The sequence below is a fragment of the Branchiostoma floridae genome, chromosome 19 (assembly GCF_000003815.2).
Source record: "Branchiostoma floridae strain S238N-H82 chromosome 19, Bfl_VNyyK, whole genome shotgun sequence".
Classification (NCBI taxonomy): domain Eukaryota; kingdom Metazoa; phylum Chordata; class Leptocardii; order Amphioxiformes; family Branchiostomatidae; genus Branchiostoma; species Branchiostoma floridae.
In genome coordinates, this window is record NC_049997.1 from 4,538,110 (window position 1) to 4,550,788 (window position 12,679).

General features: G+C 39.8%; 1 protein-coding gene across 12 annotated transcripts in view; it reads left to right on the forward strand.

Annotated features, from left to right (window-relative positions):
- The window catches only part of LOC118406393 (anoctamin-4-like), a 60,518-nt gene that overhangs the window by 41,465 nt on the left and 6,374 nt on the right, over positions 1-12,679 (forward strand). For all 12 annotated transcript variants that reach the window (XM_035806432.1, XM_035806431.1, XM_035806421.1 and 9 more), the window contains 10 exons: positions 1,113-1,173; positions 2,069-2,151; positions 2,938-3,000; positions 4,342-4,416; positions 4,910-5,074; positions 8,531-8,737; positions 9,331-9,428; positions 9,964-10,103; positions 11,564-11,769; positions 12,133-12,326. In XM_035806432.1, the coding sequence (XP_035662325.1) occupies positions 1,113-1,173; positions 2,069-2,151; positions 2,938-3,000; positions 4,342-4,416; positions 4,910-5,074; positions 8,531-8,737; positions 9,331-9,428; positions 9,964-10,103; positions 11,564-11,769; positions 12,133-12,326 (1,292 nt within the window). The remainder of the gene's footprint in view (positions 1-1,112; positions 1,174-2,068; positions 2,152-2,937; positions 3,001-4,341; positions 4,417-4,909; positions 5,075-8,530; positions 8,738-9,330; positions 9,429-9,963; positions 10,104-11,563; positions 11,770-12,132; positions 12,327-12,679) is intronic.

Below are 12,679 nucleotides of genomic sequence, written 5' to 3' on the forward strand. Positions count from 1 at the left end.
CGCGAAAACACTATTCCAGGAGTTAGAGAGACTGAATTGAGACCTTGAAAAACAGGTTTTAATGAGATCATCGTATGCGAAAGGGCACCGACACACATTGTCAACAATCATAACAATAGCAAAACAAACAGTTTGTGGCTTTTACGGCCGTGGACAGCGTCCCCAAGCAGCCTGTAGCTTCCACCAAGGAGCTTTTATCAGATTTTTTTCTGTCAAAGTTGACGGATTGGTTTTAAAATTTTTCTGTCACAAGCAGGAAATTTCCGTCAATTGACTGAAAAACGGACACTGGCTCAGAATCTCTCTCTCTCTCTCTCTGTCAGTCTTTTCCAGACTATGACAAACTACGCAAAAGAACTTTACGACAAAAGATATTAATTCAGTAATAACAACAGATTAACCCTCGCAAAGCTCAGTCATGCAGTAGACACATACTGGGACACTTTTCTATTGTGATTCCAATGTATGACTGAAGGATACACAATGTCATGTGAAACCCAATGGAAAACATAGACTTATTAGCTAGCATCCATTAACGCTAGATCACCTTTATCCAGGGGTAACCTATATCCGTTGTTTTTAAAGCATTGTATTTCGGGGTATCAAGTCTACAAACCACATTCAAATTGCAATATTTTTATAATATTGCAATATGAAACCACAGTCCCTCAACTTGATATTCCTAGATACCATGTCCTTCAAAACAACGAATATAGGTTACCCCCGAATAAAGGTGAACTAGCGTTACCAATTGCTCCACCCATGGCACAGAAACACAAGGACCTGCCAGCCTACTGTCTGCTATGCTCTCCTCCTAGGAGTGATTGATTACCATGAAACTCATGAGAAACACATTAGATTCACAGTCTCTAATTGGTGATAAGGGAACATTTTGGATATGTATCGTCCAAAGCAAGCATTGCAATTATAATGAATGATAAATTTGTTGCCAATAAATCATAGACTGGTAAACCAAAACTTTTAATTCATAATCTGGTCAGAGGTGTACAAATATGAACTTTCCCTAGCATAGTACTTATCATATATAATAATAACTGATAATAACATGAATGTTTTATATTTGTATTAACTTTAGTCTCTGTTAACCCTAGGCTTCACACGTGATAGACAATCCAGCAACCGTGTTCTTTGCAATCTTCATGGCTCTGTGGGGTAGGTAGACTTCCGTATAGCTTCTGTCTTAGAAAATTAATGCTATTTAACACACGTCCTGTTGTTATAATTATGTTGTATTTGTAGACATTTCAGTCTCTACACCTGGAGATAACTTGCAGACGTTTCGAGTGACATCCATCAATCAATCTTCTTCAGTGTCATAAGAATGGACTGGCAGCACAAATCAATATTATACTACATCTATACATACAATACTACATTGGAAAAAAATATTTCAAAATGTCAAATTCACTGGTCATGTACAATCATGTATAACGGATTGTAGGCAAATGTCGCTCATATGTTAATGACACTGAAGAAGAGTGATGGATGTCACTCGAAAGTAGATTGTATATTTATATGTCTGTGGTCACAATACCAGCTTTGCTGCCTAGTGCCCACACTGTATTGTTTTGTTACAACCTGAATAAAGAAAATAGATTGATTCTGAACTTATTCTGTTGTTGAGATTAAATTGTCTTTAGATAATGTCAACCTGGATGTCTAACCTTCATAATTATATCTAATTCATTATAGTATTTTCATCTTCATTTTCATGTTTATAGTATTTTGGTCAATAATTATTCTTACATTGTGTATAATTGAAAGAACTTGCAATATGTACTGTCTTGTATACAAAATGTACATATCACGAAAGATAAAATGCAAGTTAGTGTATATTTTTGCATCAAACTCAGACCAAGGAGCTTTTATCTGATAAAAGCTCCTTGCTCAGACCCAGCCCTTCAATAGGTTCGCTGATACCTCATCACATGACATGGAATAAACCTTACTGCATTCTTACTAAGTATATCCATCCACAATTTAATGACATAAGATCATTAATGAGACCTTAACAGTAACTGTTGTATGTTGATTTATTCTCCTTAAGCCACCATGTTCCTGGAGTTTTGGAAGAGGAAACAAGCTGTCATCTCGTATGACTGGGACCTGGTGGGCTTCGAGGACGAAGAGGTCGGTAAAGGCTTTATGTCATCAACCCTGACCACCCCTCTTTACAAATAGATTAGCCGATTCTGTCAACAGCCCATCTGGAGCTATGAAAAATGTACCAAAATTAAGAATTTTTCGGCCTGATATGAAGTACATAGAATGTATGTCCACAACAATATTGGTCCAGGTGTTCATATCTAGAGAAAAATTACAAGGATTGAGTGGAGCGACTGAGTCCAAAGATGGGGGCACAGCGCCCTTGTTCCCATGTTTAAAAGAAGCCCTGTTTGTCTACTCGTGGCAATGCTATTGTTCATATACATAGAAGTAGTAAGTATTCTTTACAACAAACCACAGACGGTGACTGAAGATGACTGTTCCGGCACTGCTTTTCATTGGATACGCCATATTTCAGCGCTCTTTTTTTGCTGCGCTCCTGCCAGATTGTGCTCTAGCAATAGATTCAAAATGGCGTTTTGGAAGGGGTCTACTGAAGGTTGGGTCAGGGGTTATACGGGGTAGTGTTATTCACGTCCATGATGAAAACAATTATTCATTTTTTGCCACTGATTTCATTCAAATATGATGACCTACAATTTGTATTTCATTCAAATTTTCCAAAACCATTATTACCGATAAAACGTATGCTAACTGAAATGTCTGACCATTTAGAAAATCTAATCTTGTTGTTTAAGTTAATGCTATTTAGCATAATTCTTATTACCTGGATGTCTAACTTGGATGTCTAACCCTTATATAGAGTGTTCCTCAAATGATTAAACTAATGCTTTAATTTGGTTATTCCAGGAGAGACCTCGGCCAGAGTTTGAGTCCAAAGTTTCCACTCACCGGATCAACCCTGTCAACAAGGTCAGAAATCACAATTATTTGATTTTAATATTCTTCGAAAAAAGCATTTTCACATTTTTGTCATTTATGAAATTATGCCTGTTATGAATGATGTATTTTCATATTAAAATGTCTTCAGTAATGAGTACTTGTGCAGATTTTAGATATCAAATCAAGATGGTTATGTCTCAAAAGACACTTGTTATCCAGTAGGTATGATGATGATGATATTTTTGGCAACACCACAGGGGTGGTGCCAATGGCTCCTCATGCACTAGACCAATTTGTAGAAATTCAAAAATGAAGCACTCAGATATTTGACGGATATGTAGCCACTCTCTCTTTGGTCAAACTGGTTATTATCAGCTGCTGTCATAAGTTTAATGGCTAATTGTGATTTGGTAGTTACCTTCTTATGTTGATACTTAGTCAGATGTACAGGGAATATGGAATAAACCACTTCTGCATATTATTGTCAAATTCCTCTCATGATAGGTCCTTATCATGACTCCAGAAGGACTGGCCAATCCTAACTTTGATATCCCCCGGGCTTCCGTAGGTTCAGCATCCAAGACAGGTTCACTGTTCCAACAATAGTTCTTCAGTTCAATGTTCATTGTTTTTTTATCCTGATCTTGAAGCCCCTGTCACACACTCAAGACAATTCCTCAGCTCCTCAAGCAAGGTTGACATTTGGCTGATGCTTGGAATCCAATCCTTTTGTTATTGAGGTTCAGTTTGTTCCTCTGAGATCTCAATTCCAAGCACAATGTGCCTTTTCTGAGTTTGTTTTATCAAAACTATTAATTGTCAGGTACAGACAAGTTTGAAAAACTAGTATAAACTAAAAAGCTACGAAAATTTAAGGCAATCTCTTCAAACAACTCCCAGCCACAGATGACCTTACAAGTTACATGAGTGTACTTTTTTCATTGGTTTTCTAACTCTCACATTCTTATGTCCTGATACAACTTCAAGTTGTTGAATTTGAAATTTTATGGTAAAACTGTTGTGGGTGTTGTGGTGACACCTGTAGCTATCAGTAGATAGTGTGTTCAAGTTTGTTTTTTCGTCTGATCATATAAATAACATGAAGTATTTTGTTTGTTCAAAGACTTGTTGCATAATCCTCTTCCAGGTCTATTGCAGCAATTTTGTTTTCTCTGAAATGTGGTTGTTTCAAATTTAAATTATTGTGTGTAATGATCACACACTACATTGTGTTGAAATGCGAATTGATGTTCTAAAAGTTGATGTTCTAAGGTTAAAGTTTGGATCAATCATATCTCTATTATTTTTGCTTCAATTGTACAATTGTATTGTAACTGTTCAATTCATTTATTGATGTTTTCTCTGTTTCAGCTTGAAGAGGCTTTCCTGCCATTCTACAATAAAGTACCAAGACTCATTTGGGCTGGGCTGGTGGTTCTCTTCATGGTGAGTGAGTGAGTGAGTGAGTGAGGAACGAGCGAGCAAATTACTGATTTAACGAATATTTTGCAATAGACTTATCTAATAGCCCTGCTACATCAGTTAAAACCTAGAAATACACAATATAAACATTTCTCATTAGTCAACATAACAATAAGGATCAGTACACCAATTTTGCATTTAGCATTCTATTGTACGATCCAGATTTGTTCTGCAAATCCATTTTGTTTTATTTACTACATGTATTATGTATGTATTATCAATAATATTATCTATTTTGGACTTTTTTTAAATCATGTCACAATTTTCCAAGTTTCAAACCCTTCTGTTTTTTCAACTGTTATCCTGGCTATTAGGTTCCTTTTATTTTACAGTCACAATGTACAAATTCATCAATATATCTCTATTTGAGTCTCCTAAAATGTTGCCTTTATCCAGCATTTTAATGCTTCAAGCCCAAATTGTCGATGGTAATGGTTCATCTACCTTACACTTACAGGTCACGCTGGTTCTGGCGGCTGTGTTCGCCGTGATCGTGTACCGTATCGTCATCGTGGTGGTGTTCTACAGATCGGACCTGGGGCTCATCTCGGAGCGCGCCAAACTCGCCACCTCGGCCACCGCTGCCCTTCTGAACTTGGTCGCCATCATGATTCTCAACAAGGTAACTCAAAAGCTTAGTTGTCTGCATTTTCGAGGGCCATACATGTATCAGGGCTCTAGCCAGCTCGATTGTTTTTTCCGTCAGCCAATTCCCATTGTCGCAAAAACCGCGAAAATACTATTCCAGGAGTTAGAGAGACTGAACAGAGACCTTGAAAAACGGGTTTTTAATGAGATTATCGTATGCAAAAGAGCGCCGACACACATTGTCAACAATCATAAGAATAGCAAAACAAACAGCGTGTGGCTCTTACGGCCGTGGATGGCGTCCCCAGGCAGCCTGTAGCTTCCACCAAGGATTTTTGTCCGTCGTTTTAAAATTTTTCTGCCACACTGAGCAAATTTCTGTCAATTGACGGAAAAACGGATGCTGGCTAGAGCCCTGGCCAAAATGTAATGAAATCAGGGTTGTAGCCAGCACCCGTCCTTCCGTCCTTCGAATTGAAATGATTTGCAGCTGGCGACGGATAAAAATTTTGCCCATTCCATCCTCTGTGACGGACAAAAATGAATATGTAAAGTTCAGGGTTGAACAAGTTTTCTAAAATCCACTTGTCCTATCGGGCAAGCACATAAAAAATGTACTTGCCCGAACCAATTTTTCACTTGCCCAAAATTCAAATGTCACTGTTACTAGTATAATGCATTTTCACTTCCAGCAATGGAATTCTTTGTAGACAATTGCTTGATGTCATGACTGTAAAAAGTAACAAGTATTATATAAGAATTGCACTAAAATCAATGGAAAAATCTTACTTGCCCAATCGGACAAGTGGGGTAGGACATGCACTTGCCCGAACAGCACTTTCACTTGCCCTAGACAATAGGGCTAGTGGACTTGTTTATCCCTGTAAAGATGGAAAAAAACTGCCTTCCTTGTGTAATTTTTCACTAAAACACATGCCGTTGAACAGCATAGTCTACCAACAAAATTTACAGCTACCTCAAAATGTAGGAAATGGTGTTTCAGAGGGTCTATCTGTGTCTGCTGTCGGGCACAAGAGGTTGGGCTTAAGTTTCTGTGCGTTGGAGTCACCCAGCAGAACAACCCGTTTGCGCGCTACGCTTTCCTGGCGTGGTGGTTCTGCCACTACTGCAGGATCGGTGTTCTGTGTGGGTTTGGAGGTGATCTCTACGGTGTTCTCTCTAGTTGGCCTTTTAGAGGCGCTTTTATGTTGGGTTAAAACCTCGAAGCGGTTAGCAGTGGGTAGCGCATAAGTTACCGCGGGTTCTTCGGGGTCTGATTCAGGCTGGGTGTCGTCGCTTTTCTTGGATTTTAGGAGATCTTTCACGTTGCCCACTTTGACCTTCAGTAGATCTTGGGAGAGTTTAATGTCACTCATCTCGGATTTCATGGTCAAAGACGTCGTTTTAAGTGACTCAAACAACTCTTCTAAATGTTTGACTCTGTTCCGCAACCTGCCGTTTTCTTCGCGAAGATTTCGGAGTTCTGTGCCGTCCTTATTGTGGGTACAGGTACATCACGGTCATTTTGCACCTAGGTACCAACGACATCATGTCAAAATCAAAGGAGACCGTCATATCTGAGTACGAGCTTACAGTCAGCACCACACAGTCCCTGTTTCCCCAAGCAGAAGTCGTAATATCGGCTATTCCACCAAGGAGGGACTCCAAATGCCGCCCGAATGTGAACGAAGACATTTCAGCGGTAAACCTGCATCTGTGCAACATGTGTGAGGCAAATAAGCAACTGCTGTATGTGAGCCACCCACAACTGTGGAAGGACCAAGACTACAAGCCACAGGTGTACGAGAACGACGGTTATCACTTAAGCAGCGACGGCGTCAGAATCATAGCCTTTAATCTGAAGAAACAGGCATCTAAGGCCTTGGGACTAACATCCATGAAGAATCACGGCAAGTCCCCACGTCGTGACGCAAATGACAACAAACATAAACCCGGAAACACCTCCTACCACTCGCAGTACAAAAGGGGTAAACCAAGGAATAACCTGCTCGGTGGACAAAGAAAGAGTGCCCGGCCAGATCAGCCCGGTCAATCGCTACCCCGCAGTTATCCTGGACACGCTAGATTACCTAACCCCCCACCCAGGAACAACAGCAGCACCTACAAGAGTCAGCCTAAGACGTCCCGAGACATCTCTCCAGACCAACCTAAGCTGACGAGAGGACCACAGCGTGGAGCATTAGCACATGGAATGCCTGACCCTACCACTGGACATGGCGGCTTCGCCCCCCCCCCAGTCTTGCCAGACGGACGGCCCGCTTTTGCTCCCGCTCCTGTATTCTACCCGACTAATCGTCCACGCCACAAAAGATTCTCTTCCTACTAACATCAATGGTTCAATCTATTATAGAACACATGCGGCATTTCATTTTCAAATGTCTTCAAGAAAGAAGTCAAACCCTGTAATAGTTACGTAGACTTAGTACCCCATTACGTATCGTATGTATATTCATCCACTTAATATGTGTATCCTAGAATTTAGTTTATCTACATGTATTCAGACCACATTTATTCATCTCATGTAATTAGTCATTCTTTTCTTGCAATTAGCCCAATGGGCATGAATTTGCAATAAACTTTATCAATTTTTTTCAAAATTTGGGACCCCCTTTGGCGCTCTATATAAATGATTTCAAGCTGGCTACAACCCTGAATGAAAAAAAGGTAACATTGTTTAATCTTTGGTACAAAGCAACAGAAAATTCACTATGCTTTTTTTTTAGTACAGCAGCTAGCATATAGGGGCTCAAATCTGACTGTGTAGGGGAGGAATTCAGCATAGTGTCCCCCATGCTTGAGGGCACTGGAGGAAACTGGGCATTTGAATTTTTTACAGCAGCTACTTGCAGTTACACACTTCCAAACATGTAAAGCCATGTATATGTAACAGAAACAGTGAAGAAATATCTGTCAAGTTCATTCTACATGGCAAGAATTGGCTGACCCCCCATGTCTCCCAGAATACTCCATTTTTCCTGGCATGCAAAGTGATCTATTATTTGCTTTCTTTATTTTTCCACAGCAAAGTTATGAATATGACTATACAGGGTTCTCCCCAGAATTTTTTTAGTATAATGGAGGGGCTGGCAAAATAACCCGGACCAACGTGCTGCGCTTTCATGAAAATGGGTTCATTTTGCAATGATAGAGGGTGTCAAATACTCCAAGTACAGTATAATACATTATAGTGATTCCTTGTTATGAAGTGCAAAACTACTATTGTTTTGATCATTCACATGCCCATTCACATGCCCACTGGAAAAGTGATGCCAATTGGCACAAAAATCTGTGAATTTAGCAAAACTAACCAAGAAAATTGGGAAGAAACACACTAAATTTCAAAAGTAGTATAGTGGAGCTGGGCTAGGAGTATAGTGGAGGGCCTCTGTTATTCCATCCTCTGGGGAGGACTCTGCAATACATTCGAGCTCGATTTACTTGAACGAGTTTAAAATTTCCCGTGTTTCAGATGTACGAACGTGTCTGTTACTGGCTGACGGACATGGAGCTCCCGCGTACGCAGACGGAATACGAGGACAGCTTCACCTTCAAGATGTTCCTCTTCCAGTCCGTCAACTACTACGCTTCTATCTTCTACATAGCTTTCTTCAAGGGAAGTTTTGTAGGAAGACCAGGAGACTACAACTACTTCCTGAACGAGTACAGACCCGACGAAGTAAGATATAATTTTAACTTGAAAGTTTATCTGTGGTGGTAGAAGTCATTCTTGAACTATTTTAACTGTAATATCCAACACAGAAATTGGACTCACCCAAATTTCCGACTGAACAGCATTTGACCAGTCTTTGTCAAATTTGTGTTGGATACTACAGTTAGATTAGTTCAAGAAGTAAGATATTATCAACTTTGGTACATATGCATTGTCTTTAAGTTTGCGGTTTTGGTTGGTGACCTCTCATAACGAACATTTTTATCATCTTACATTGTTTTTAAAAACAAATACCATATTCTCTTGATTCATGAATTCACTTTGCCACAAATGGAAATGGAAATGAATCTTACTGAAGTTTACTTTTCAAATCATTCTTGAGTTGATAGAAAAACTAAAACTAGTAAAAGCTAGATATTCGTTAACTTAAAGAAAAACTTATATATTTAACCCAAGTTTTGAATTTAAACCTTATCATGATTCTTCTGGCTGTAGGATGTGCACTTAAATGTTCAGTGCACTTCATGAACCAATCACTAGGTGGCACTGTTGAGTGGACCATTGTGTAATGCTAACCTGTCGGTACCTTTCCTTGCCAGTGTGATGTTGGAGGCTGCCTGATCGACTTGTGTCTCCAGCTGGCCATTATCATGGTGGGCAAGCAGGCCTACAACAACTTCATGGAGCTCATCTTCCCGTGAGTACAACTCGGAGATCTTATACCTGCTTTCAAATTAAAATACTTTCAAATGGAATATAATTGTTGTTTTTCATTCTTGTCCATTTCTTGCCACTTCTATACATTTTTCCATATACCCGGGGGGGGGGGGGGGGGGGGTATGCTTGCTTCTACAAGGTTCCTGCAAGGTTAATACTCTGAATGGCAGCTCACAGACTAGACTGACCCATAAGGATTATGAAATCCTGATATTAAATCTTCTTTCTGTAGTTTGTTAAAATGCCTCCCACTGTTTAAACCAAAACAAACCTGATGAACTGAGCTTTGCAGTGGGGGTTAAGTCTTTGGGTTTTAAACGTAGGAAAATGTGTTTTGAAGATTTCAGAAGGGCCCCGAAATACCCTGGTAGTCGCACGGTGTCCCACAGGGCCATGATGGGGTCGTGCCCAAAAGAGTCTGTGTCATTCATTGGCTAGGCAGAGGTAAGTACGTTCTTGGTACATGTGTTGTTTCAAACTTGGTGTTGAGGACTGTGATGTCATTATGATTACAGGAAGCTGAAGAACTGGTGGTCTCGGCGCGGGAACGTAGACCAGGATGCGGTACCCTCGCAGGCGTACACGCGCTGGGAACAGGACTGCGATCTCGTCCCCGTCCCCATCATGGCGCTATTCCCGGAGTACTTGGAAATGGGTAATTCAAAAACTGCAAACATCAGAATCACCATGAAGATCTTAACATTTCCAGTATAACATTAAATAAAATACACCACTTTTTATATTTTTGAAAACAATATCTTAGATTATTGTACAGAAAAATCATTATGGGAAAGTACCTCAAATAGAGCAATTTTGTGCGACAGTTCTCTAAAAAAATGCAAAATTATACAGTCACATTATTTGTTTTGTGTCTACAACATTTGTTCTTTGGGATTAGAAAGGAAAGAGAAAGGACGTTCTTGCCGTGTTTTGAGTTTGCAGTTGAAACAATTGTTGTCTTATAGTAGAGTCCATTCCAAGACACCATGCGGATGTTTGTTGCCATTGTTTAGAATTGATTTTAAAGTTTTGTAATTATATGTCTAGGACATTTGATACTTCAGAAATATTTTTAACACTGTTTCAACTTTATAAATATTTGCCTGGTCCTGTAAAACTTTGGAAATATTCATGGTGTGGAATTGGATACTTCTAATGGTTTCTAAATAATGATAACAGCATTCTACCATTTACCATTTTCTACCATTTTTTGTAAATAGTTTGGTGGGCTGGGAAGACAGCAATTCACACATACTTGCAAAGTATGGTTGGGTGCCATGCAACAATGGCCCACCACAAAGGATCCACCAGTGCCCAGCAGTGAAATCTAAAAATATACAGATGCAACAATAGGGCTTACTTTTATGGGGGCAATAAACTAATTTTACCATTTGGCCAGGTTTACCATTTTTTGGAAATATTTGTAAATGTGAAATAATCACAGAGAGGTTTCACAATTATTCTAAATAAAGATACTTTTGTACAGTTACTTTCAAAATGTTTCTAAAATATTCAAAGAAAATCAAATAAATGAGTATTTTCTTAGTCAATTTTTTGAAAATAATTTAATTATTGTGGCTCAGATATTCTTTTATTCAAAATAATTCAGACTACTTAATATAAATATCGCCTAAAAGCCCTCATGGTGTCTTGGAATGGACTCTACACAGTAGTAAAACATATTACGTTGAGACATCCACGTAAAAAGATACGGCAAAAAGTAGTTGCTCAAGCAACTGGATATATTTTTGGAAACGGTCAGACGTTTCAGCTACTATCCAGCAGTTTTCGTCAGTGACACTGAAGAGATCTTGTTGGAGAGGATTTGTATATACTAGCTGTGAATTGAATTATGTAAAAGAGATCTAGTTGAAGAACAGGTTTATCCTAACTATGAATTAATATGCAAAGATGGGTGGAAGACAATTTTTTGAAGGTCCAAAGGCTGACCGTTTCCAAAACCATATCCAGTTGCTAAGGAGCTCGAGTAACTCCTTTTTGGAGTAAAACATTGTTGTTATACTTCAGAGGTCATCACGAAGATGTAATTGCCAACATTTCAAGAATAACTGTCTTAATACTTCAACCATCTTTTGTTGCTTCCCTCTTCCTCAGTTATCCAGTTTGGCTTTGTCACGCTGTTTGTGGCAGCATTCCCTCTGGCACCGCTCTTCGCTCTGATCAACAACATCCTGGAGATTCGCCTGGACGCGTACAAGTTCGTCACGCAGTATCGCCGACCAATGGCTGCCCGCGCTCAGGACATCGGCGTCTGGTACAATATCCTCGACGTCCTGGCAAAAATCGCTGTCGTCTCCAATGTAAGAACTTTAAAAAACTGCCTTTATTCCAATAGTCTTTTTTATTGCTTTTTTCATATAACTAGTGAGCTGCCTTTAGGCACAAAACAACTCAGATTGTATAGTAACTATGAAAGGTAATTTTAAGAAGAAACTACACCCACAATCCCTCACACTGGGAAACCCTACTAGACTTTTGGAAAAACTCCAGGTGTGACACTCCCCAAATACAGGGCCTCCAAGTTTAGTAAGATGTTCCTTACCAAAGCTAGGTGGATGTAGTGCTCATTGTGGGTAAATTGCATTCCGCAAAGGCACAACATCTGACCAAAACATTGCCTTTTGTATTCCCAAGCTCTAATACTCGTATCAACCATTGTGTAGGCTTTTGTGATTGGCTACACATCCAACTTCATCCCTCGGCTGGTGTACCTGTACGGTTACAGCCCGGAGCCGGGCGTGTCCATGCGTGGTTACGTGGAGGATTCGCTGGCGTACTTCAACGTTAGCGACTTCCAGACACTCAGCATACCGGACGACAAGATCGGTCCTGACGGGAACAACGTTACCATCTGCAGGTAAGGCGTTGCCGTTTAGTCTGTGTAACACAAACTCTGCTGTCCAGGGCTGTAACTGGCCCCGGAGCCGGCGGATGTTTGGCGGGCTGCTATTAGCGAGATTTAATCAGGCTAGTTACCGTTTATTGACAGTTGATCATTTAAAAGAATCATATCCAGTTGCTTGAGTAACTGCTTTTGGGCGTATCTCATTACCTGAATGCCTAACATTTATTGACAGTCTTATCATGATTTAAACTACAACTGTCACTGTACCATAAAGGTTCTGATTAGTTGGTAATTGGAGACCTTGGTACAATCCTGGGTTGGGCATCTTGGTTTGGATTGTTTGGAGGCCTTCAAGTTGGTTAATC